The sequence below is a fragment of the Rhyacophila brunnea genome, unplaced genomic scaffold (genome assembly GCF_057557595.1).
Source record: "Rhyacophila brunnea isolate RB1 unplaced genomic scaffold, BYU_Rbru_1.0 scaffold_4, whole genome shotgun sequence".
Classification (NCBI taxonomy): domain Eukaryota; kingdom Metazoa; phylum Arthropoda; class Insecta; order Trichoptera; family Rhyacophilidae; genus Rhyacophila; species Rhyacophila brunnea.
This window is the reverse complement of record NW_028233068.1, coordinates 50052302-50075942: the sequence shown is the minus strand read 5'-3', so window position 1 is coordinate 50075942 and position 23641 is coordinate 50052302. Positions and strand designations below refer to the sequence as shown.

Here is a 23641-nt window from a genome sequence, read left to right as displayed (position 1 = left end):
AAGTGCTATAAAAACTTTTTTTTGGGTAAGGTTTAAAAAATTTATAAGCATTAAATTGTACGCGAAGATAATATGTAATATAGTTGAAAAGTCAATATTCCATGATTTATATTTTATACCTACCCGTGTGTATTTTTTTAGCAAAAATTTATACGTTTTATATATTCCTTCATAGTAATTCGTAATTTATTGGTAAAACTTGCAATCCTCTAAAATATAATAATATATATTTTTTCATTCCGTGTGGACGCATCTTTACTAAATATTTACGACTTGCAATAATGAGCTCGATTTATGACTTTGAAACAATTAGGGAGACATATGAGTAATAAATGACATAATCCAGAACACAAGTTCAAGTACATTTTTAGAAATATTACAACAAATTTCTTTTCGTTTTTTGGTTGTCTTTTTCGTATTCCCGCACATGATGTAAAAATCGCGGTGAATTCAACTTTACACGGTAAATACTCGGCGCACACTCAACTTGAATGAAATATATTTTGTATACCTACTGCGCAGCCGCGAAAAATACCGCGTAGATTTGAACTGATGCAATCGTACCGGCGAATCTCGATAGATCGAGGGGGTTCGAAAGATCGATGTTTATGAAATTAAAACAACATATTTTTGACAAAGTTATCGATATGGCGGTACGAACACGAATCAGAGCATTTTTCAATACAAAAATTAATACTATGCGTGAAGTATTTCCTACTTTACCGACATTTCAATTTTCGATATCAACAGTTGCGACATCCGCCCAGTATCAGAGCTTATGTAAAAAACAACATATGTCCCATCCGCGGCGATCGGGTTAATCGAGAGTAACGACCTAATGGATTGGGTGAATCCATTCCTCGTAAGAAAGTTTATTGATATAACTTTCATTCTGTGAAGACCCACCTGCTCCACTTAGAGGAGCAAAAATTGTAATTTACATTTTATTATTAGTTTTTGAATCACGTATCCACATCCTCACTTAGTATTAAATCATTAAAACTTCATTGTCTTAATAAATAAATCTAAGAAAGTCAGTGTTCAAATCACCATTTACACTTAAACCATAAATAGTCTCTATAATAGGAATAAAATGATCACACTGTTATCACTCCAGATATTTAATAAAATATTAGACTTTCTAACCTCAATTTCCCATAGAGCTTTACTGGAGGTAGCTGCCGTTGCGCTGGATCTGCCGGTAGTTCTTAAAAACACGTGCTGTTGTTTCTTGTACTCGTCCATTGTTAAGAATTTTTCCTGGAAAATTCACAGTTACAAATTTTACTCGACTTTGACCGATTGTTTCATATATAATTTTTGTAATCTATATAATATGAAAAAAATCTTTACAACTTTTATATTGTTATGAAGGATAAAGTTGAGAAATTGAGTGAGTCAAAGAATTGCAAAATTAAATTTTAATAAAAAAAACTACATAAAATACAAAGTTTGGCTATTTCAAAACACAGCAAAAAACTTGAGGTATCGATATGTATTGTGTGCTACTACGAGCACAATTTTACCACCCCTCATCTTTCAATGCCCAGTACCGTTTCCATGTCTTCAAGCAGAGTCCTCTAGCGCCCCTAAGAGGGTAGCATCCGTTTGGCTATCACTTAGTTTAAGACTTTCAGGGATATTCAGGCTACAGTGTTTAAATATTTCGTTGATACACATAAATAGACCATTCAATGGACTTCAGTTGCGTTTTTTTCTCAAGTATCGTTGGTAAGACTCTGTTTTCAGGCTAAAAGCTTTGAATGGAAGTTTTTTTAAATTATTCCTACCTGTTCAGCATGAAACAATCGAACAACGTCGCCGCCTTTTAAAATTTCTTCTTGATTCTCTCTGTGCTCCATGAACAGTGTTACCTTCCATGATGTTGAAGCGTTTACTACATTCACCTGAAAATAAAACAACATAATTTTAATATCATGTCGTATGACTGTAAAATGTGATTAGAGTGCACTATCCCTCCATCTTGTACGAGGTCAACCAGGTCTTTATTTGCTTTCGGTTTCCAGAATGTCAGTTTCATTGTCATGTGCAACTTGTCCGTCCTGTATCCATCTAAGGTGGTCCAATTTGATGGACTATACAATGTACGGGCTCCCGTACAAAACATATACCTCGTAATTGTATCTCCTTCTCCAACCCGATTATGTGTCATTGATGGGTCCAGAAATAGCGTGCGGCACGCTCTGCTCAAATGAGCCTAATACCCTTTTCATTTTTTTGGACATGCACCAGGTTTCCGAACCATACATGAAAACTGGTCTTATTAATGTTTAACTATTACAATAATATTGGCAGTAAGAATAAATATGTTGAAGTTCATCTCGTTTAGGACCACTTTACCTCTTTGCATCCAACGTTGTCGGAAAGTTCATGATTGGCGGCTACATGAAGAACCTGCTGGCCGGCATTTACGGGATTCAATATCACTTTATCCCCGACTACTACATTATCCCCTGAAAAAAATAAAAGCAATGCGATTATTAAAATCAAAAATATATAATGGCAAAATTAAATGGAAATATTAAGGCTATACTTTAGCTGGGGCACGGTCTAAAACAATTGTGACTACGCGACGCGAAGATTGTGCAAACGACGCGTGCAGAACAAAACATAATTTGTCATAAAAATTCAACATGCGTCCATTTAATGTTATGTTTATTGTTCTATTAGTACCTAATAATAATAATAATATATTCATTGAAATGTTTTCTTTTTCTAGTAAATGGGTAATGTTTTTTAGTCGTCATTGCACGATTTAAGAATTAATCCCCCCAACGCCATCACAAAATAAATTGACGTGTTCACAGCTCAACTTTCACTCTCCGATTGGCAGCGAGTCCAAAATTTCGTCGCACCTATAGTTGAAAATTATTTGCCGTTTCACTGAAGTATGCTCTTAAACAATGACAATAAATATCACTACAGAGTCAATGTTACAATAATTTTTTTTGTCATGATTTTATTGTCTATTGCACATCTATTGTGAGAAATTCATTACACCTAAACACTTATTTTAATAATCTATATCCCACACGTGCACTAGGAAGAAACACTAATATATACAATATGTGTCATACAAAATTAAATTTAGAAAATAAATATAAGCTTTATTTGTTACCTGTTGACCTCAGCTTGTAAAATGGGAGTATATAAAACCATGATCCTTCATTCCCATTGAAATCGAGCGACACTCGCATTGCATTCTTTTCCAGGAGGGCAGGAAGTCTTTTGTTAACCTGAAAATAAAAATAATACGTCCAATTAAACTGTATAGAAACATGAATTAATAAATCCTCATCGTCTAGAGGCGACAACTCAAAGTGGGTTCTGGCCTACTCAAATAGTAGATTCCAATCCTGGCTACAAAATGCACTAATTGAAACCTCAGATGTCCAATTCCTCTTCATCCTTCGCTGTGTAGTGCCTGTGCAAGATGTACAGCTAAGATACGGAATGCAATCCTCTCATTCACGTACAATGTAAATAATGCATGATTGCACCTAGACTGCGGCAAGTTTAACGTGAAGCGTGGCCGTTTTGAGAACTACAATACTGACAATCCTTTCATAATATATCGCAGCGCCACAACGGCGGCCATGACACTTCAATTTATAATTTTCGCACTCTATTATGGCACACTTCATTGTCCAGAGTTGTGTCATAATTCCTCCATGAGATCATTTCCTTGAAAATAGCCAACGCATCATCACTCACCTTTGTTACTGTCCAGCATTCTGAACCATATGCGAGAATTAGCTGGATGAATATCTTATAGAAATACTTATTTGTTTAATTTTAAGAGATTTCAGCTGTCACTTGTTTGCTATGATTTCTATACTATATGACATATGCCTTCAAAATAGTCAATGAAATTATTTACTATTGATACATGGTAGATTAATAATTAGTTAGAACATAATATGATCTTACCGTGAGATATTTATTAGATTTGACGTGTAGAAGCTGTACAACGCTGCCATACTGAACCACTGTTCCCAAAAGTTTTTTGTTCTCTATCTCGTTTTGTTTCTTTTCTATCTCAGCAGCATGCTTCAAAGACAAAATAATAGTACATATTATGAGATACAAATTTATGCTAGTTTAACAATAATTTAACTTGGCAACCAATTCTTTTTAAAGCAATTCATTGGTCATCATAGATAATCAGTAAAGTATTGAATCGGTCAAATCTTGGCTTCACTGATCCATCCTAAATGGATTAAACATGTGACCCGTATTCTCTCTAAGTTGTGAGCTTATGTGTAAGTGCTGTAATGTGCTTTGTCTTTTCAAGAGACCACACACGAGAAATAAATTTTAATCAAAATAGAAACCTAAATAAAACCTATGAATTGAAAAATAAATTGAAACAGATTTGTTTTGGTATAAAAACCTATTTGTAAAATTTTAGGTATGAATAACTGCTTTCAGAAAGTTTCCGTGTAAGTCTATGTCACATCAATTTTGACTTTTTTCATACCTGTCTATATTAACGATACAAGAGCTTTTTGCAAATTTAGGTTTTTTGCGCACATGTGCATCATTAGTGGGAATATTGCATGTGACATAGTGATTTTTAACAATAAGATAAATTAAAATTTTATAAAATAACAGATTCATACCAAAATAGAAGATTTCAGCATTAATTTCTGAACAAGATTCTATTTATTTTATTTTGTTAACTGTCGACTGTGGAACTGCATTGTATTGTTGTTTGATTTAATAAAACGCAAAATTTTTTTGTAGTATTTATTCCACTTTGATAAATAAATCTATTTATTAAAGTGGAATAAATACTACAAAAAAAGTTGCGTTTTATTAAATCAAACAACAAAATTTGAGGAAATGGCTGACAATAGATCTCCTCATAAAAATACAGTTGAGATAGTAATGTACTTATAATTAATTTAATAATTTCAATCAGTTTTCTGTAGTTCTTCACACATTTTATTTTTGGACCGATTTCATCTGTCAAATCTATATGCAAAAAGAAAAGTGAGATAAGTAAACAATCAACATTTTTCAAGCAAGCCAAAAAGACGATTGAGTTTTCGATAGCAACATAATTTGTATGTGATATTATATATTTTTATGTGAAATTCACTACTTCAACAGCGTCGATTCTTTTTTATGCATATCGATACCTCAAACCTACAGTGAGATATATCAACAATTTGCATTGAGATAAATGAGTTCAATTTATGTAATGTAAAGATATGTCATCACTGATCATTTCCGCTCTCACTATTATATTTAACAATATTTTTTTTTAATTTTCAGACTTATCTCCCTTTTCCTCTTGCGCACCAATATAAAACTGGTGTAGAAAATAAATAAAATTTCCGAGTGTCGGAAAAAACTTGTTACTTTTATTTACACACATAGTTATTTTGGCATTCTATAAAGGAGAAATGGTAAACAAAAATAATTGCCTCATTGTTTAGTTAAAAAATCATGTAGTTTAGAAATGATTCTGCACACCATAATAATATTAGAATGTGTATAATTTTTAACAAGCATTCGCAGAAAATTATTGAGATAGTTTAAGGCGTGCATTTTTAAAGCAAGTATTAATAGACAATTTTGAAAAGTTTTTAAATAACAACTGTCAGAATTTTAAATGAATGGTAAGTATTTATTTCAAAGTATCGGTATAAGCCCGCCAGTTTTAATGTTGAATGTAAAATATTGGTACAGCAAAAAATAATCATTATTTAAATGACATGGGCCAATAGATAAAACCAATATCCATTATTATTTTGATAGTATGAAAAGTAAAAAACATTCAATGGGGCGCACGGCATTTTAGGGTTACCATTATCGCATAAAAAGTATATTAGTCTATGCAATAAGCTATCTCTGTAAAAGAAAAAATCTGTCCAAAATAGATTTTATTCTGACAAATTGATATTTATACTTACCATTAATTATTTAAATAATTCCCTATAATAATTTAAATACTTCCATTGTTACTATTTTAATACTTACCGATGATCATTTTTTACTTGCTTTCATATTAAATAATTCCCACCTTTTTAATAAAATACTTGCTAGATTTTTTATTAAAATACTTGCTGTTATTGCATATATATACCTACCCAATAATTTGAAGCCATAGTTTAATACATTTTTTTAAAATAAATACTGTAATTGTTTCAAAATGTTAGGAATAGATTTTATCTTAATGAATTCATATAGTGATGCATATTGAAATGTAGATACATTTTTGCAAATATTTGTAAACAATGCCTGTAACCATTCTAAACTTTCCATAAAGATTCCGGAATGAAATAAGTATGTAATAATACATACGTGTAATCTGTTTAGAAGTCCGGTGTCGGTGTTTGTTTGCTTGGCAGTGTTCCAGAATTGCTTCTGTGCCGAGTATCTGTTCATGGGGCATATCTTCAGGAGGCAATCTGCGGAAACGCGTGGAAATATCAAACAATGTAAACAAATTATCTTAAATGTAATTAAACATCTCATAAAAATAACTGTACGTCAAATAATTTTTATTTCATTTTTGATAATCGTAAAAAAAATGTAATAAATTTTAGTTCCACGTGACTCCGTAAAACGTGGTAATTAATAAGTACCCGTGAACTGTGCACCTTCAGAATCATTTACTTTGCTATAATTAAGTTCATAATTACTTTGGTTTTCTTTTGTAAGCAGATTAATCTAATGAACATAAGAGACATAGACCAGTACTTCTCAAACTAGGAGGCGCGGCCTCCTGGGGGGCCCTGGAGCTCCTGCCAGGATAGCAAATATTTCCCAACTTATATAAAGACCAACACAACAATTGGATAAGAACATCATTTGCTAAATCCTTAAAATATGATCATATTACGTGGGCAGCTCAAGAAGAATTGATTGATATTAGATCAGATAATTCCCTTAAAGCCGAATTTAATGTAAGAAGCCTTGCAGAATTTTGGATAAGGCGACAGCAAGAATATCCGTCTTTCGCAAAAGCAGCATTGTTAATCATAATTCCTTTTGCGACAACATACCTACGCATTTTCATCATTACTGATAATAAAACATAAACACATGTCGTGTCTTTCAACTGAGACTTTGGAGCAAACCTTGTGAATTAGCATTTCAAACATTGTACTGGATATTGATTTATTATGTAAAAATATGCAATCACACCCCTGTCATTAAATAAATTTTGTGGGTAATTTTTGCTTTACAAGCAAGCAAGTAAATGAAATGTTCTATTATTTTTAATTAAAATTTACCTATAATAATAATTAACGGTAAATAAAGTACTGTTGGTCACTAAAGATTAAATTTTTTAGGGGGTTTTAATGTCACATCCTAAGGTGGGAGGGGATCTGGCAGTGGTGAAGGGTGGAGGTAGACTGTTCATTGAATTAAGACTACAATGTGTAGATAGTGTTTGTTAGTTTTTCATATTCAATTAAACCTTACTTATTCCAAGCCATTGTAGATATTAGTCAAATATTTGTTTATGTTTATGCCATTAAATCATACATAATTTTAGGTATTTTACAGATAGAGGAATATTTTTTATCATTATTGTTTGGTTAGGCAGGGCAATGAATTTAAAAAACTACTAACCAACACCATGTGTAATATGTATTTTTAATTCAACAAAAACAAAAAAGTATGACTGAAAAAGTGTGCACTATTTTTGTCGGATTGTCCATAGCATTCCTAAACTATTATGGTTTGGTTTGTTCGACCATGTCCGATCCTAATAGGATCATATGGGCCTCCACAGAGTGGAGGTTTGTATTAACAGATTTGTTTTTTACAAGAAATGGATGTCAGCCACTTGCTGAACCTATTAGGTCTATACTCCGACTCATACACACATTGAAAAACAATGTGTACTTATCTGACCCAGGATTCGAACCTGGGACCCACGACACTATAGGCCGACGCTTAAGCTGCGCGGCCAACGCGGGTGTAGGGGGGTTTAATCGAATTTTAAAAACTAACCAGCACCATCTGCCAATTGTATTTTTAGTTCAACGAAAACATACAACTATGACTGACAAAGTTGAGTGTGCACTATGTCAAATAAAATGTGATATAATTTAGACAAGGGGTAAAAAAATTATGATGAAGAGTGAGGATGGAGGGGAATGTTGTCATTTGTGGACTTAATATAGTGCAAATGGATTAAAATGTCACTTTATCGTGTCAGTTTTTAGTAATATTGTAAATGTAAAAATTCACTAGATATCTCAAAATATTAGTATTGTTGCCATTAGGTAACTGTAGAATTAAAGCAGGGAGGGTTATGGAGGTATGTATTTACTTTTTACAGAGTCTAATTATGGATATATAGAAGGATATAATCTACTAATAATCTAGATTCAATAATTAAAGATTATAATATAAAAGCAGAGTAATTAAAAGTATATGGCCAACGCACTGCAAAGCATCTTGAAACGAACTGCTATAATAATATACGAATCGCTGTTGTGCGCGTGCGCAGTGATATGGAGTTGTCATGCCTTGTTTAATTTTACGCACAGTTTTCGATCTACATAATCATTTGAAACATAAACACAACCTTGTAGAAATAAGCACTACATCCTACATAGTATGTTAGTTGTGCTATGTATTTAGGTTTCAAGTGTGATTTCATAACGCATATATTTTAAAGTGACAATTCATTTTAATATTTAGGTACTAAGATATAATATGTGATTTACCTTATAGTGCCTGTACACTTGCATGGATTTACTGGCAACAAATTGTGTAATTTGAACCATCGCGACAATAACTGTTTACACGTAAAAGTGCTGACTGTCTCGCCAATCTCATTCTTCAAGAGTAAGCGAGACGCGATGTTATCATTATTTTGTACTATTTGACAGGTTGTGAATATCGGTTAACCTCAAAATGACTCTGTGCGGTGTAGTTAGTATTTTTACCGGCAGGTTCACTACTATTGTTCTACTGCAGGCGCAGTTATTACACGGTCCAATTGTCGCATGAAAATTCAGAAGCTTCTGAATTTTTTTCATTCATGAATGCAGTCTTGCAATTTGCATGACAATATGTGTTTATACTTGCATTTTCATGTTATGGCAGCAATAATACGTACTGCCAGCAGTAAATCCATGCACATGTAAACAGACTATCAGTACACAAGCACGATATCGAGTCCGTAATGTGTATAATTACAGCTGTTAAAATTCATTGGGCTACTTAACAAGTACCTAAATAAATGTTATTTAATAAGAATTGACAAATTTAATTGTATGCTAACCTTACTATCTTACAAATTCTGTATATTTTAAATAAACTGAAAGAAAGCCAAGCTAAAATAGACTGCAAGAGCAGAATATAAAGAAGACTACAAAAAGTGGAAGCGGCCTGAACATTTGCATTGTGACTCATAGTGATTTATGAATAACATTAGGTTTTTTTTATTAAGAACGTTACTGGATTAGAAAAAAATCAAAAATACAAACCTCTAAATTTTTTCGGGGGATCACTGAGATCCCCCGCCTCCGGGCAGACGACGGTTCTGTCATCTACCAACCTGAAAAAAAATACGGAATTAATTAAAAAGGCATCAAGTAACTTAATATTAATTACACTATTGTTGAAAATTATAGAATTAGAAATGCCTCATACCGACCACCTATTGAATTCGAATTTGAAGTGCCGTCTTGATGAATAATAATTGTAGTTGACAAACAGGGAACACAAAATTAATGGGAACTGGCTTATCCTACCAGGTATGGTACCACTTTTGAAGTTCAGAGTTGAAGTATGGGTTTATTCTATTACTTTAGGCCGTAAAACCATGGCACACAAAACTGTCCTCAAATATTGAATGTGCATTATGTTTAAGTGACAAATTTTAATACATTTTATGAGACAGACATAACTATTGAAAATAATATATTCTTTAACACTAAGTTTATCCCATATTTTTCCACACTCGAGATCCTTACCCTTTTATTCCAAACCCAGTAGGGTAATCCAGTTTCCTATAATTTTGTATTCCCTGTTGCAAACAATCATTTATGAGAAAACGAATGAGCATTTGAGCTCAACGCTAAATACCCCGGTTACGACAACAGTTAATGACAAGCCAATTAAATAGATAAATAGGGTGTGTATAGTACATAGAAGAAAATAAAGCCAAGTTTACAAAGTAGGGATTGTCGATAAGTCGTCATCATTATAACTACAGTCGAAAATGGTTATTACGAGAAAGATGGGACTGACTGAATTTGCTCGTTACAAGCGTTACTCGTTATATCAGAGACTAGGTATTTTTAAAATGAGCGGTCACATAACTCAAAAAGTTGCAATTCAAACAAAAATACACAATAAGAATTTTTCCCCGAAAGAAGTTGTTTATTGTAATGAACGCTGGTAGGTACCTACCGACTTCACAAACATTGGATTTTTTACATGGAATTTCAACCATATGCATGGATACTTTTTCAATATTGTCAGCGAAGATACCAATTAGGTCATCCTGTCCATCGGATTTTATTGCTTAGGGTCGAAATGTTTTTAAACGATCCACACATTAACAGTTTTAAGAAAAAATTTGACGATATTTTAGCTCGGTATATTCGATAAGGAGCTTGTTATAAAAGTGAATAAATGTATGAAGAAAATCATAAACTAAAATGTTAACGTTACATCCGTGATCTTAATAACCGAGCTCGACTGTAGATAAATAGGGTGTGTATAGTAGATACAAGAAAATGACAAAATTTACAAAGTAGGGATTGTCGATAAGTCGTCATCATTAGAACTATTTTACAATACATGATCTTTATCCAGTCTGTCAATAATAATTAATTAACGTATCAATGGGTTAGTGCAGGGTTTCCCAAACGATGTTCCACGGAATGTTAATAAATAAATAATTATCATTTTTTTTTAAATTTATTGATAATGTATTATTTATCGACCTTATAAAATATACAAGTGTTCTGTTAAAATTCCAGGATTTGCCAAGTGTTCCATCGCAGGAAAAGTGCATAAATAATGTATGTATGTCCGGAATTGACAAAATCGAATTCAAAAGATTCCGATTGATCGATCTAAGGTTAAATGGACATTATTCTGTAAATAAATAAGACAGTATCGTAAGAAATACCTTATTTGGACATACAATATTGTTACAGCATAATAAAATTCAATTTTGGTAAAAACACGACATACATTACCTGTCAGTGGCGAAGGGTGGAGGTAGGCTGTTAAGATCTGACATAAATAGTGCACACTTAACTTTAAACACATTTATTTCATTCCACTAAGACTAAAATGTGTAGATAGTGTTTGTTAATTTTTGAAATTCAATTAAACCCTGCCTAATCCAAGCCATAGTAGATAATAGTCAAATACTATTCGTTTATCTATAAAATATCCAAAATTATTATGCCATTAAACCATACATCATTTTGGATATTTTATAGATATGAGAATATTTTTTATCGATTATGGTTGGTTTGGTTGTCAGGCCTTACTGAATTTCAAAAAAGTAACCGACACCATCTGTAATAAGAATTCTTAATTCAACGAAAACAAATATGACTGAAAAAGTGTGCACTATTTTTACCGGATCGCCCAAAGCATACCTAAACTAGTGTGGTTTGGTTTAGGCAGGCTTTTATTGAATTTCAACCAGCACCATTTGAAAATGTTATTCTTAGTTCAATGAAAACAAATAAGTATGACTGACAAAGTTTAGTGTGCACTATATATGTCGAAACTTACCAGTCTACCTCCACCCTTCTGAAATTAAAAACTAGTTACATACCAAACATACAGAAACTCTCCAAAGAAATGCAAGGAAGGTAGGTCATTGTTCACATTAGTTTTAAGGAATACGTGAAAATTGTATGTAATTCGTATTCTGTAAAAATTATATTTATAATTTCAACAATAAAAACATATATTTACGTTAGTTTTATTCGGGAAATCTTCTTCGCTTAATAAATAAACACTTATAAAATGTAATTAATTCATTTAAATAAATCATATTTATAAAAATGTTATACGTATGGCTCTCGACATTTTTTTTAACCGTTATGCCACTCATATTTGGCTCCTTTAGTCCAAAAGTTTGCCGACCCCTGGACTAAACTAAACATATTCGTTTAAAATATTTTAATGTTGGCAAGCCAGAGGAAGAGGATTCACTGGTATCTTACCCTAGCGTGCTGAGGAATCCGCATACGCTCCCTTCCGCGTACAGGGAGACAATGTCTCCCAGATGAAGAAACCCTGCTGAGCATATCAGGTTGTCTCCCATTATCACCACCGGAGCGCCCCAATGATCGAAACCTACAACATAAAAAACATCAAAACTTCACTAACAAAAATATGGTAAGTATATGCCTAGGGTTAGGGACCCAAGATTATTAAATCTCCCGGTTTCGGCAGTTAAACAGAAATCCGCAATGTAAAAAATAAACAAAGTCACGATAAATTGACAACACGACGAAAAGACAGACACAACCTTTGACTGGTGTGACTTTGTGTCAGTGTGCCTGATTAATAAAATTTGTCAATGACAAACTGCTGCTGTACGAATGAATAAATGTGCCTACTCAGAAAACAGTTCAGGGGTCAGGACCGCCCCCAAAATTTGTTTTAATAATACGTTTGACATTACAAAAAATAGAAATAAAAATATTTAGTTAAGTACTATTACGGATAATAACGAATCATTCAATAGGTTTGTATTTTGTTTTATTCATTATTTAGACGTTTGCTATTCGAAAAAGTTTTGAAACTCTTTTTTCCGATTCACAATGGTTAGAGCACTCGCTCAGCAAACGAAAGATGTGTGTTTGAATCTCACTCAGTGCAAGACTTTTCTATAGTTTTTCTAATACGTATGTTTTTATATAGGTATGTATGTATTTTCAAAAAAGACTGCTATATTCTTAAATCTTGTGTATACTGAGTCTTCGATGAAGAATGAACAGTAAGTATTTTTTATTATATTAATACTATCGACTGAAGGTATTTGATGGAATTTGAATTTAAATTCTAATGGTTTTAAGTTTTGTACTATTCCATTTGAGTCGTTTTTTGCGACCCGGGTTTCACCTTTCGGCATCTTCAGGCGCTGTGTATACTCACCGAAGGCAAACATACACTGACAACGAGCGCTCTTAACTCTAACATATGTGTCGCTACATTTAAAAATCAGCCAAGTCCACCTTTAGGTATTTTTGACTTTTTTGTGAATTGCTGAAAAACTACTGCTTTCTAACATTTCTGCATTATCAAAATGTGGAATTTGTTAATTTTAAATATTCTATACTTGAAATAATATAAACTTTCACCCTTGTGACTGTGTATTTGAGAAAACAAAAAGCTGTTTTTATTCTATTCATCTATTATGGACTTGGCTGATTTTGAAATCTAGCGACACATATATACTAAATCAATACAATAAAGTAGGTAAAAACTCCAATACCTACCTATCAAGTCAAGGGTCACAATAAAAAATATCGGTGTGTGTTAGAAGTTATACTTCTTTGGCGTAACAAAAGAAAAACAAAACTTGTGATAACCTAGATTCTTCGACTAGCTCTTAATTATCTTGTTAAATTACACACTCAAGAAAAATGACCGCTTATTGGAACGCCGTTGGTTTATTTCTATACATTTTAACTTATATTACTTACTAAATTATAATAATGGTTTCTCGTTGTTTTTATTTTTAAAGTACTAAATGTCAATCTGATGTTTAATCGTTTGTTTACGTAAGGAATTGCAAATGGCCGACAGTAATAAATTCGTTTCCTAGGCAACGGAACAATTCTTCGTACATATAATAATAAATTCGCTGCCTATGCAACGGAATAAACTATAATATAATACTGTATTATCGTCGCGATTGCATTATCATACTGTGGCGTAAAGGCTGATAACCGAACAATCATGGTTCGAATCCAATCGAGTGCGATTTTTTTTCGTCTGAAAAAATAAATTATGTGTTACATGTCACATGCCAAAAATACACTCTGATCTTATTTTCCAAACGCGCCTAAAGAAGTATAACTTCAAAAAATATAACAAACAAATTATGAATAGTTGAAGTGTTAAGTAAAATTTATTATTGTTGAAAAGACGTAGGTACTTATGTTATTTTTAATTGTAGCTAAAATTTAGAAATCTGAAATAAAATAATCATTGCGATTTTAGACGCGTAGGTATAGCTAGCCACTGGAGCATAATATTGTTCGATACAGTTCATCAATTCAACAGATTAATTATGTAACGTTTTCCATATTACAGTCGGGATAAAGATATAATTTACAGCCGGTGTGTTCATAAATATCAAAGAAAATTTATAAAACAGTCTTACGTCTGCCGAAAGAAACATAATATTTCTAATTTCCAGAATTAACGGATTTTAATTCGTGGACGAGTGTAAACACGGCCATTGTATGTATATAAATAAGAGATCAATCAACGATGGTTTGCGAGCCAGATGGGGAATTTTAAAAAAGGTAGAAAGAAAGTACTTACATACCTACACTAATATTTTTGACGATTACGATAATTGTACAATATAATGGGAGTAGGTATATTTAATTACTACTACGCTCGCATCGTAAGATAGTATGAATTAATGAGTAGGTGTCAATGAATAGGCAGGCACAGTCAAATAATGAATAGGCAGGCACCTACTATCGACTGAGGGCACTTAATAAAATATTGAATTTAAATTCTAAATCAAAATTCTAGTTGTTCAATTGTTCAGTGCAATTGACTTATTATCACGTAAGAACAACATCCCATTATTAGAGTGGACACAGAATAGTTCAAAGACATAAAAACAAACAATTATGTATTATCGAATACCATTATGCTGCTACAGATGCGTTAGCAGAATAAAACGTCAATAAATGTATGAAAGCAGATTTGCAATAATAACCCTCATTTCAATGTAAGAGAAAGTTCATTTTTCTACCGTATTTATCGGTATCTATATGTTTACGAATGAATGATTAATTTGTATTAGCAGACTCAGATGTGTATTATTAGGATTATTTACGAGTCCACTGGTCAGCCTTATGTCGTAGGAATATTATTGCATCAATACGATACTCGTGGTCCAGTGTGTGAGGCGCTGGCATTTCATCCGGGGGCCTCGTGTTCGACTCAGTGAAGTCACAATATATTTATGTGATTTTCTCAAAATCTAGGTGCTTGTGATTGTTTTTCTTATATTATTAAATACACTACTGTTTCATTACAATACTTCATTGGGCCTCGTGGCCTGCTGTAGTGTTAAAAGGAATATAATATATTATGTACATTATATTTTTAATAAAAAATGAAAATACTTAATATAGTTTATTTTATTTATGAATGGAATCCATACAAACTTGAAACTGAAAATATTGAAATATTTAAATGTGACTGGATAAACTTTTCCATTTTTTTAACCATGTCCGATCCTAAGAAGGTCATATGAGCCTCCACAGCGTGGAGGATTAACAGATTTTTGTTTTTACGCGAAATGGATGTTAGCCACTTGCTCAACCTATTAGTTCCATACTCTGACTCCAAACACACATTGAAAAACAATATGTGTATTTGCCAGACCCAGGATTCGAACCTGGGACCCACGATCCATTATTTACTATAAAATAATTCACCACACCAGCGCAATTAACAAATCTTCGGTAATCGCCTTCGAGTTATTCCTGGCAACCAACTGAAACAAGTGCAGCACCGTTACGTTGCAGTTGCAAACCGAATAAATAAATAGTCAAATAATATTGTGAAAAAACTGAAATAATACTATTTAGCGAAATTTAAGTTTTCGACACCTGACTTATAATCCAAAATCGAATAAAAATATGCTCATCATTCTGAGAAAACATCGTAACGCAATTGAGTAGAAGATATTTTTAGTAAAAGTCTAAAGAGTTTTTCGTAAATCTAGGTATTCTTACAAATACTAATCATCTATTATTTTTGGATTCTTTCATTGGAAAATTAACATACTACAACGATAACAAACTAATTAAAAGTAAGTATAAACAGTTTGATAAGTGGGTCTATTCTATACTTATCGAACACTAAATTGATAAATAGTATCAAACTTAGGGTAGGTTTGTATCAAAATATTAGCACTTATTGTAACAATTACACGAAGCCGGTTTTTATTGTTGCAATAAGTGCGATATTTTAACAGCAGCAAGATAGGTGCTGTTAAAATATAGCATTTATTGCAACAATAAAAACCGGCTTCGTGTAATTGTTACAATAAGTGCTAATATTTTGATACAAACCTACCCTAAGTTTGATAATATTTTTCACTTTATCACTTTAGCGGTCGATAAGCATAGAATAGACCCAAAGGTCATGTTATTTTTCATGTAACGTTATTCATACAACCGTGTAGGCGTAGGTACAAAATTTACGTTGGGTAACATTAACACCGCGTAATTAATAAATTATTATACGATCTTTCGGTAGAAAATTAAAATATTTTTCAGTCATAACACTCATAACTCATAACGTCATAACATCACACGTGCGTACCATCAAACGTACACGTTCAGTGAGGAAAATCGTAAACACGAAAATAATACTCGTAATATAACTGCGTTTGGGTAAAATTGCGAAAATTCCGGGAAGATAAACACGAAATAAAAAAGAACGAATTTCTAAAATAAATTTCGGCAAAGGATGTTGTTCGAGTTTTCAATAGCGTGGGGAAATCTTCGCGGTTCGGGTAATAGGTACAAAGAGCTTTTTTGGAACGGCGTGTTTTTTAAAGGTGTCTTTCCGTTATGTATGTTAAATTTATACCGAGAATGAAAGAATTTACATATGTACTTTCTTTGGTACGTTTTTTATACGTACCTTACATTATTTTATGATACGAGGGTGGGTCAATAAGTCCTTAGAAAAGCCGACAGGTGGCGCGACTAGTACTGTAAGCGGTTTGTTTTCATGCAGCGGCACTACCGATTCAGTATGCTGCGAAGTTTCAATCAGATTGGTCGGGTTGTTGTTTTTTATTTTCGTACATTTAAAAAAAAAATTTGCTTGTTTACAAAAATGGAGAAAATTGAGTTTAGAGCTGTTATTAAACATTTTAATATAAAAGGGTTAACAGCAAAGGAAATAAAAAATGAGTTGGATTTAGTTCACGGCATATCTACTCCTTCACTTGCAACTATTTATAACTGGTTAAATGAATTTAAACGTGGTCGTACATCAACAAAGGATGAACCACGCTCAGGACGTCCTGTAGAGGTGACTACACCAGAAATGATCAATAAAATCCACGATATGGTGTTAAGTGACCGAAGATTAAAGTTGAGTGAGATAATTGAGGTTACAGGGATCTCAAAAGGTAGCGTCATTTCTATTTTACATGACAAATTGGGCATGAAAAAAGTTTCTGCAAGATGGGTGCCGCGTTTGCTCACAGTCGACAATAAACGCAATAGGGTGGTGGCCTCTAAAGCCCTGTTGTCGCTCATGCAACGCAATCCGGATGAATTTTTTCGTCGCTTTGTGACTGTAGATGAAACATGGATACACCACTATACTCCCGAGACGAAAGAACAGTCAAATCAGTTGATTGCGAAAGGCGAACCATGTCCAAAGAAGGCGAAAACCGTAAAATCAGCTGGTAAGGTTATGGCTACTGTATTTTGGGATGCACGTGGAAATATTTTCGTTGACTATTTGGAAAAAGGAAAAACAATAACAGGGGATTATTATGCATCTTTATTGGACCAGCTAAAAAACAAAATTGAAGAAAAACGGCCTCATTTAAACAGGAAAAAAATCCTCTTTCATCAGGACAATGCCCGTGTTCACACATGTTTACGATCAATGGCTAAAATTGAAGAATTGAAGTTCGAATTGGTCGACCACCCACCGTATTCGCCAGATTTAGCCCCCAGTGACTTTTTCCTTTTCCCAAACTTAAAAAAATGGCTAAGTGGACAACGTTTTTTTTCAAATGAAGAAGTCATCGATCGGACAAATGCTTATTTTGAGGACCTTCCGTAAACTTATTTTTCTGACGGTTTAAAAAAAATTGAGAAACGTCTAACCAAGTGTATTGAGCTCCAAGGAGATTATGTTGAGAAATAAAAAAAAAATACAAAAATAAAAACTGTTTTAATGCTTTTTTCTAAGGAATTATTGACCCACACTCGTATTTCGTCGATTTTTAATATGGCAGTGCTGCAAATTCGTTCAGAAAATAACGGCCTCTAAAAATGCGAAGAAAATCGTGCTAAATCTTTGTCATCGAACGAGTTTTCTTCTATAATGGCTAATAGTGATTAATTATAAACAGTGGGTATAACATGTACAATGCTACACCTACTGTGTATTTAATAAGTTTAGTTAATAAGTACGAATTATTATGATGTGTCTTGCATGGCCCCCACAAAGAGGGGCTGAAATGGCTCTAGCCTGGGGGCCCCAACGTGGCAGGTCGACCAGTTAAGTGAGATAAATGCTCACCAAAAATGTGCTCTAATTAATAGGAAAAAAGTCGCCTGCAGCGCTATTCGGCAAATAGGATTTTATTTTATGATTATTTTTAGTGTGTTTTCTAACTAATAGAAATGACTATTTATCATATATGGCGAAGGATCGCATGTTACTTAGCTATCACAAAAGGGGGCCACGATCAGTGCTTCATAATAATATGATGCCGAGAGCTGGCAATTCAAGTGGATTTATTTAAAAATACAAAAAATCGCTAAAAATATTCGGAATACCCTTTATTTTACACGGAACCCAGGAGTTTCACGGAATACCATTTGGGGAACACTACTGTAGAAGATTATACTGCCCTTGACCATAGCGATATATTTGGGGGGCCGTCAAACATTGTGGCCTGTTGCCCCGCTTCAGGATGTCAGGGCCATGGTGTCTTGAGCCCGAATACGCTTTAAATTCTAGAAGTATCTACCAACCGTAATAAATTCACTGTAAAAAGTTACATATTTTGAAAACTATTTTTTTATTCAATGTAACATTCTTTATTGAACATACATAATTTGAAAACAACGGTGTCGTATTTTTATTTAAAGATTTTTTTATTGATTATATTGTACTTTTATTTCTCTGGGGTGTTTTCAAATTATGTAGGCATAAAATATTTTCATTAAAACACTTTACATTTAAAATCAGGCAGGTACAAAATACATTTCAGGGGTTGGAGCAGACCATTTATTATGATTGTTTTTAAGTCCTCCGTCCTATCTGTTAAAAAGAACATTATTCAAAAGTTGGATAATGCCTAATATTAATTTTTAAGCAGAAAATAATTAAATAACAGTAATAGGTCTGGAGTCTGGACCAGCGGAGCAGTTAAAAACTTGATATAGAAACAATCAACAGTCTTGGGAACTGATTCAATATATTTTATAAATTTAATATATTATCTAAATTATTACGCTAACATTGTTAACCAATAATTTAGTTAGTCTGAGTATCAATATATTTTCTATGTGTCGCTTATCGTGTCAAATCTTTGTTACCGTAAACTGCAGTTTCTTGCTTGACAGTTACATATGCATTTTTGTGCATAACTATGTATTTGTTTTGCCATTATCGCTGATAAGTTCATAAAATGACATTGTCCATTTATTATGTTATAATATTACTTACAGGCCATCCATAGATTGACACCGCATGTGGTTTTGAACCGTGTACCATACTAAACTTATGATTTTTGTTCATGGAAATATATTTTCACAATGTAGTATTAGTATGTAAGTGTGGTATTCTTTGGTTCAGCGGAGGATATGTATCATGCAGTTGAAAGACGGTAATACTTGTTCCTGATGATTTATTTACTGTTTCAAATAACTACAAGGGTACAATCGATGCAATATAATAAATATAATGGCAATTCAGTGCGATGTGTCTATAATCGAGTGAGATTTCCAATCGATTCTGATCCGATATTTTTGTTGACCGGCCGCATTAAGAAATAATATTTTGAAATTATTATGAAATAATATTAATTCGCAATGTTATGAAATTGCAGATCCGCTATCTCATAACATTACGAAATCATATTATATATAGGTAAGTAGTACTGACTGAGTGTATGTGAAAAATGAATATTTAATAAATAATATTAAAATTGAGATCTGGGTTACAGGAATCCGATGACAGCCACATACGCATCTGATCGTTATCCGTTTGTATACCATCATCGTCAGCCTGAAACTATCCACTGCTGGATGAAGGCCTCTTCAAGCTGCTTCCACTTCTCTCGGTCCTGTGCATTTCGTTGCCACGTAATCCGCAGAACTTTATCATTTCATCGATCCAGCGGCCTCTAGGTCTACCTTGCGGACGTTTTGTACTTATTGGATACCACTGGATGACTAGATTTGTCCAACGATTGTCTCTTCTTCGAGCTATGTGTCCAGCCCATCTCCATTTAAAGCTTTTAATAAACTCTATTACATCGCAAACCCTTGTCTGCTTCCTTATCCATTCATTCCTCTTTTTGTCCTTTCGCGTTATGCCCAGCATGCACCTGTCCATACCACGCTATGCTATTCTAAGTTTCTGGATCTCTCTTTTATTCAGGGTCCATTTTTTACACGCATATGTGATCACGGGAAGCACACACTGGTTGAACACTTTGCGCTTTAGGCACAGTGGAAGGTCACTTTTGAAGACATTATTCAGGCGGCCAAAAGCACTCCAGCCTAGCTTTACTCTGCGAACAATTTCATCAAATATACATCCATCTATAGACACCATAATACCTAAAAATCATGGTAGTATATAATCGATATAATAAGGCGAAATGAGGATTATCTGATCATCAAATCTGCAAGTATGGCAAAATAAAAAGCACGGGACACCAATTTCCACGCAAGGCAAGCCCACTAAATTAAATTTCAACGAGATGAGGACAATGGTGTTGCCCTTGCAAACTACTAGAAAGACAGCCTATAGAAATTTAACACCCGAAACGATGAACACGCATTTATATTATACGATTACACCTAGTTTATGGTAATGTTAAACATCACCCCACAGAACAGATAATAGAGTTCCGACAGACTATATACCCGGTAACTGGAGAAGTGTGGCGAGAGACCGGAGTGAGTGGAGAGCGGTTGTGGAGGAGGCCAAATCCCACCCCGGGATGTAGCGCCGTGGAAGAAGAAGGCTATATACCAATACAGTACATTTTGACGCAGGGTTTTGAATGTGTGGGTGTCCTATGAAGATGAACCACGCATTATACGCGTGCAATAGTGTGTGTAATACACCAATATTAAATGAGCGTAAATGCATAAACCGAGAGCAGTTGTCAGTACTAGACGTATGACGTATTCTTGGCACGTGTTTAAATTTATCCCGTATTCTTCCTTACTCGAGATCGGTTGCCTGCTTCTCCTTACCCGTTAGGTATTTCAGTTCCCATTATTTCTGAGTTCCCTGCATCACACATACACATTGGTTTACATTTATTTACATAATTCAACTTTGATGGTAGGTATGTAAAATGGCTGAAAGTTAATAAACGTAGACTTGATGTGGAGATATTTAAATGATATTTCCAGTGACTGGTGTTAACATAGGTACTGTTAACACAGCGCTGTATTTTGCGGCTGCTGTATATAAGACTTGATGAATAAATTGTTTTGCCGAAGGAACTATGACTTCGTGAATTATTAATTATCACCAACGTACGGAATTCGTGAAATCATAGCCCATATTAACTTATCACCTATCTCTACATTTATATATATTTACTACACATTCAGAACATTAAATATTCAAAAGTTTCGCATGAAAATTCCTCTTGAATCGATAGCCAAAGATAATAATAATATTATTAGAATGAGATACGCGAAGGAAACGGTCTAAGCATGTCTATCAGCCTTCAAAACAGATCGCGGAAAACGCGGGAGATATTACATTCTGAGGAAAATCTGTTTATTGTCTATGCATACTTCTTAAAAAAATACTGTAAGAGTATTTTTTAACAACAAAATTACCTAAAATTAAATTTTAAAAAAGGCTGACCTTTTATATTAGGATAATGTTATTATCACAAATGTAAGTATCTACTCGACAGTAGCGAAGGTTGGAGGTGGGCTGTTAAGATCCGTCATAGATAGTGCACACTAAACTTTGTCAGTTATACGTAGGTATTTGTTTTCATTGAAATAAGACTAGAGTTTACAGATGGTATTGGTTAGTTTTTAAAATTCAATTAAATTAAACCCTGCGAAAACTAAGCCATAGAAGATAATAGTAAAAAAATACTCATCTATCTATAAAATATCTAAAATTATGAAATTAAATCATACATAACTTTGAATATTTTCTTGATAGAATAATTAATATTATAGTTTAGTATAGGCAGGGCTTAATCGATTTAAAAAAAATGAACCAACAATATGTGTAATATGTATTCTTAATCCAACGACAACAAATAAGACAGTATGAATGAAAAAGTGTGCACAATTTTGTCGTATCATACCAATTGTCGTGTCATATTTTGGTTTGGTTTAGGCAGTTTAATTGATTTTTAAAAACTAACCAATACCATCTGTAAATTGTGGTCTTATTTCTACTAACAATGTTTAATGTGCACTATTTATGGCGGATCTTAACAGCCTACCTCCACTCTTCGCCACTGAGTCTCAAAAAGGCATACCTATACAAAGGTGAATAACATTATGTACGCGATATTAGGTCAAAGTAAAAGGTAGGTACATATACAATTATAAATTGATGCCCTTTATGTGGTAGATCTTAATAACAATGCTCTGCTGGCTGTCTAGATTCGGCTGGCTAGACAGCCGGACCTCTTCGATTCAGACGGTCAAAGGTATTTTTGACTAGAAAACTCGATAGAACAAAATAAATATAGTATATTCAGAAGTACCTACTAAGTTGATGAATGAAACATTATAATTGATAAACCAATGGTTTTAAATATATAAACGTAGATTATTCGATATAACATTGTCAACAATCGTAAATCTATCATTTTCATGGCAAACCAACTAATTTTCTTTCGATTAATTAAATATTAAAATATATTTAAATTTCATATTAAAAATGCATGAAAAAATCGGAATCCTTATCGTTGGTTTCAACAGTAGATAAGTAGTAAGTAATGTTTATCACAATATGTTAATTTTCGGTAGTCAGTGATTGAGCTAGAATTCAATTTATAGTAACCACTACGTAAATAAACCAGCTTGATAATTTTATAATTTATAAGATTTTGACAATTAGGCTTTTAATATGAGGTAGGCGAGTAGGTACCTGCCTGTTAATGGATTTATAAAAATGTATGCCTAAATAAATAAAATTCCTATATACGTTTTTGCAATGCCACGGAATTACTAGGAAAATTTAAAATTAACTACAATTTTTACACTTAGTTACAAATCGTCGCTAATTTTCTACAAACACGTATCTCAATTTTTGTCAGTTTTGAGTTGTTTGATGCAATGAATTCAGGATTTGAATACGCACATATTCCACTAACACGTATCTAAAAACATACTTTATAACAGTGGTTTCCAAACTTTGTGTTACTACGCCGCCCTTTTGAAAAAAAATCTTGGCGCCTCCCCCCATTTATTTCATTAAATAA

The 23641-nt window shown here is 33.2% G+C and overlaps 1 protein-coding gene across 1 annotated transcript in view; it reads right to left on the bottom strand.

Annotated features, from left to right (window-relative positions):
* Itpr (Inositol 1,4,5,-trisphosphate receptor) overlaps window positions 1-23641 on the bottom strand; it is a 100593-nt gene that overhangs the window by 58530 nt on the left and 18422 nt on the right. The window contains exons 2-9 of the mRNA XM_085954285.1: window positions 12195-12327; window positions 9483-9553; window positions 6334-6440; window positions 3952-4071; window positions 3140-3257; window positions 2362-2474; window positions 1791-1907; window positions 1147-1260 (exon numbers count right to left, since the gene is read on the bottom strand). Of these exons, the coding sequence (XP_085810411.1) occupies window positions 1147-1260; window positions 1791-1907; window positions 2362-2474; window positions 3140-3257; window positions 3952-4071; window positions 6334-6440; window positions 9483-9553; window positions 12195-12295 (861 nt within the window). The 5' untranslated portion in view covers window positions 12296-12327. The remainder of the gene's footprint in view (window positions 1-1146; window positions 1261-1790; window positions 1908-2361; window positions 2475-3139; window positions 3258-3951; window positions 4072-6333; window positions 6441-9482; window positions 9554-12194; window positions 12328-23641) is intronic.